General features: G+C 44.1%; 1 protein-coding gene across 1 annotated transcript; it reads left to right on the plus strand.

The window, feature by feature from the left end:
- Window positions 1–2,556: 2,556 nt before the first annotated feature.
- Window positions 2,557–3,366, plus strand: LOC112873105. The gene has a single exon (XM_025936128.1). It carries the CDS (start codon window positions 2,557–2,559, stop codon window positions 3,364–3,366), a length of 810 nt encoding a protein of 269 aa, XP_025791913.1.
- Window positions 3,367–4,282: the final 916 nt, after the last annotated feature.

A 4,282-nucleotide genomic window follows, 5' to 3' on the forward strand; every position in this document is an offset into this window, starting at 1 on the left:
AACCTATGATGGATTGAAGTCTGGTGAACTCACAGATATGGTGATCGACTGGTGGTCAATTGTTGGATGATCGTCTTGTTGTAGATGTTGCCAAAATCAAAGTTCAAGTTGGAAAATTTTATGATCCCCACAGTCTTGGCCCAATCATGGCTGTGAAATATATTTTTAAACATCAGAGCCCCTTGTATCCTGGTAAGCACCACTTGTAGTTATATGGGATACCCACTACAGACAAGGGAACATTCTAGCTACTTTTCATCTTAAAGATACAAGCTCCTGTTCCTCCCACTTAAAGAAAGTGCAGCCTGTGTACTGAAATAAAATTTATTCTGATGAGCGGAAAACAAAAGGCATTCAGAAATGTTTAGACATACGTACACCATCCCTATTAGGCACACCAGAGCATTTCGACATTCAGGCATGTCAGACGTACACACACTGATTCACATCAGGCATGTCATCAGAAGGCAGAATGGAGAACATTTCATGGTCTTGCATGCATTTTGAATTTGCCGGCACAGTTCGTCAGCTCTAAGTGGATAGTCATACAGCAGGGAAGCAGACAAGCCACAGATGCAAAGAACAGATTTGTGGAATATGCAACAAACAGCTCTATACCAAATCACATGATGCTCTGTCACTCCAGTTCCAACGATGGGTACCAAGAACTTGATTGAACAGAAGGAAATAGTAACTAGCAGTGCTTTGTAACACCCACTAACCTGTAACTGCCAATCACCTCCAAGGACATATTAGTATACTGCAATAAGGAAAAAACAAATGTTGATTCTGCAAGTAATAAAATCTGAAAGAATTGCCGCTTCTATTATAGTGCGGCTGCCACAAATATAATGTCTATTCTTCCCAATGAGTGTTTATAGACTCCAGAAGTCCTAATTACAGACATAACTTGGAACAATCATTTCTTTATACACGTTGTTTACACAGAAAGAGGACCCAGCATATCAAAAGAGTCCCAAACTGTCCCTGACCCTTTCAGACTGTGTTAGTAAGTTCAGGAAGTGTATTCACAGGGCACATACGATTTAAACACTAATCATGATATGTAACACATGAAACAAGGTTTTGACACTTTGACCCTTATAATTTTTTGAGGCAACACTTTGACCCTTATAATTAGTTGCAACTTCTCCTGATGATAGCTCGATACACAAATTTCGTGTAGTATATGTATTGTTTTCTAAATATAGATGATCTATGAGCACCACGCCACAAAAAAAAATCGGCAGCTCTCCTACCAAGTTCATTTTTAAAAAAGCACTACCACAAAAAGGTTCCATTTTAATAAAAAACTTTTGTTATGTGGGGGTGTCGTTCGTACTCCAGACGTACCAAAAAGCCACAAGTCCAGAGTTCAGAAGAAGCCTCGGCTTAGTAGTACCAATATATTTTGTTTGTTTAGGAGTTTAGCTGTTAATTGGATGACTTTTGTTATTAGAGATTGAGATTGTTAGGATTAAAGATAGCTCGGGATAATTAGATGGAAGCTTGAGAGAGGGGCAAGGGTTTTGGTCTATATATATGTCAGACCGTGTAATTGGAACATCAAGCAACTGAATCTAGTTTCCTCCATCTTTATTCTCTCAAGCGCAGCGCATGAGGGTCTCGATCCCTTCCCTCTGTCGTCAGTTACCGGCTAGGTTCATCTGGCCATTACAACCTTATAGCTGTCGGTTTTCCATCCATATGTCGACGAGGGCTGGTGATATGGCCAGTTGCTGCAAACAGTACTTCAATCAATATTTGTTTCAGTCGGTCACTAAATGTTTAAAAACTAAATAACTGTCTAAAAATTTATCTAAGATGCATCATCTACCAACAAAAACCATCTATGATCTATTTGTAAGAAGAGACGAGTATAATTGACTATGGCTTTCAGTATAATAAGCAGTAAAAGCTACAAGAAAAACTTGTTACCATAATAAAACGAGTAAATGAGAAGTCTGCGCGCATTGTACAGTAGAATCATAACAAGTTAAATGTGTCAGCTAATCCGGAATGTCTTAGAAAGTTAGAAAGGCGGACAGTTTGTTAATTTGAAGGGAAACTTTTTTCAATACCGTACCATTTTGAAACAAGAAAAAGAACAATTGTGATTTTGTCCGTGAATCTACAAATTTATTGCTATTACCAAACTACCAAAGCGTGAGGTGTTCCCAGTACATGCATGCTTAAGAAGTATCATATATGTGCATTCCTTCTAACAAAGCAAGAAGAAATCGTATCAAGTGGTAGGAGCAGTTGAATAGACTGTAGTAGGAAATTCAAAACAAGGCCCTATCCGAAGAAACGTATAGTAATCGAGGCGACAGACAGCAGAACGTTCACTTCAAGGGCAAATCGGGTGAATAGAAGGACTCATAGGGTCATTTTTGGAAAGTTCTGTCAGAACTGGAAGCAGCCGTCGCCCAACAGTCAGCATTTCGTCGCTCTTGCTACTTTGCCCTAAAGCCACATTCCACTCCTGCAACGGGCGCTTCAGCAGCCCCATCAGAGACTGAGGATTTCCCTCATCTGCCCCAATTCCCCAACCCCATGGGTGCCACCATCAGCCGCCGCCGATCCCCCCAGCTCCTGCCTCCGCCTCCGCCGCCGCCACCGTCGGAATCCCTGGCGTCTCTGCCGGAGAACGTCCTCGCGGAGATCTTCATCAAGCTTCCCCCGCATCCGGCGAGCCTCCGCAGCGTCTCCCTCGGCAGCCACCAGTTCCGCGACGTCGTCACGAATCGCCCGTTCCTCCGAAAGTTCCACGCCCACCACGGCGACGTGCCTCCCCTCGTCGGCTTATTCCTCAACGAGAAGATCCCCCACTTCCTCCCGACGACCTGCTGTGGGGTCGTCCGCTCCAAATCTGACAGTGCTGTCGCAGGTTCTGGACCCCTGGAGCCATGCGACGCCGGCTGGTACATCCTCAGCACCCGCCACGGCCGCGTATTGCTGCAGAGCCCGGACCGGCGGCGTCTCCTCGTGCTGGATCCCATGGTAGGTCGCAGGCAATACATGGACGCGCCGTTGAGGTACAGGCCCAAGTACCGGAGCACTGCCGCGGTGGTCTGTGACCCCGGCACGGCAGGCCACGGATACTGCCGCTCCACCGGGTTCCGCATCGTGTTCGTCTACTTCAGCAACATCTTCCAGACTCTGGTGTGCATCTACTCATCAGAGACAGGCAGGTGGGTGAAGGTGGATTTATTCCAGGATATGGCGCCACGGGCACCAATAGATGTGATGAGGCCATGCGTTCAGGTGGGGGATGTCATTTACTGGCAGTGTGTCTTCCCAGTCATCCTCGCTTTCAACGTCAACACTCATCAACTAAGCCAGGTCCCGGTTCCGGCCGGTTGATCTTCGCGGGGATGACTATGTCGCTCGGTCCAACTCAAACGTAGTGGCGCCCAAGGATAGCAGCCTTGGCTTCGTTTACGTTTCATGGCAAAATCTCCAGCTGTGGGTCTCAAATTTCTTCAATGGGGTTCATGTGAAATGGATGCCAATCAGGACTGTTAGACTGGACAACTTGCTTCCTCTTCCCCGTACTAGAAAGCCTCTAGTCAGGATAATCGGGGTTGATGCGGATGAGAATGTAGTGTACCTTTGGACCAAAGTTGGCGTCTTCGGGCTCCAGCTTGATTCAATGCAGTCAAACAAATTGCTAGACAACTGTGGGTCGATGCACATGGTCTATCCCTACAAAAGTTTCTTCATTACAGCAGGTGGTGAAGTATATTATTTGGTCCTGATCCTTCATTCCTCATATTCTATGTTTTATGTCATTTCCCCTTATTATCATAAATGCCATCTAATTCACGGTATGAAACGATCTCTTTCAAGTATTCGACATGTAGTCATTATTTGATGGATTACAATTCTGATGATCCTTTTGTATGTTTTGCATCTATAGCTGGTTTTGGCGATTCAAATACCCATGTCAATGGAAAATTAGCTAACAAAATTTTTCATCTATGAGTATACTATACAGTGAGTTTACATACTTCCACTGTCAATAATATTACTCACCCATGAGTATACTATACAGTGAGTTTACATACTTCCACTGTCCATAGAGTATTGGGCTGTTGGAAATACTAGTTTGGGACAAATATGGACTTCTACTGTTAGGTACAGGTAGGACTAGTCAGCAACAAAAACCTATACTCCTAATGATCAAAACTTTGCACTATTATAATTTATAAGTGACAAGGCATATCTGTAGGACCGGTTGATCAAAACTTTGCACTATTAAAAGTGAGAAGGCGTATCT

Source organism: Panicum hallii, chromosome 9 (genome assembly GCF_002211085.1).
Source record: "Panicum hallii strain FIL2 chromosome 9, PHallii_v3.1, whole genome shotgun sequence".
Lineage (NCBI taxonomy): Eukaryota > Viridiplantae > Streptophyta > Magnoliopsida > Poales > Poaceae > Panicum > Panicum hallii.

Coding starts and splice junctions, on each gene's coding strand:
- LOC112873105 (XM_025936128.1), top strand. CDS start 2,557: ATGGGTGCCACCATCAGCCGCCGCCGATCCCCCCAGCTCCTGCCTCCG.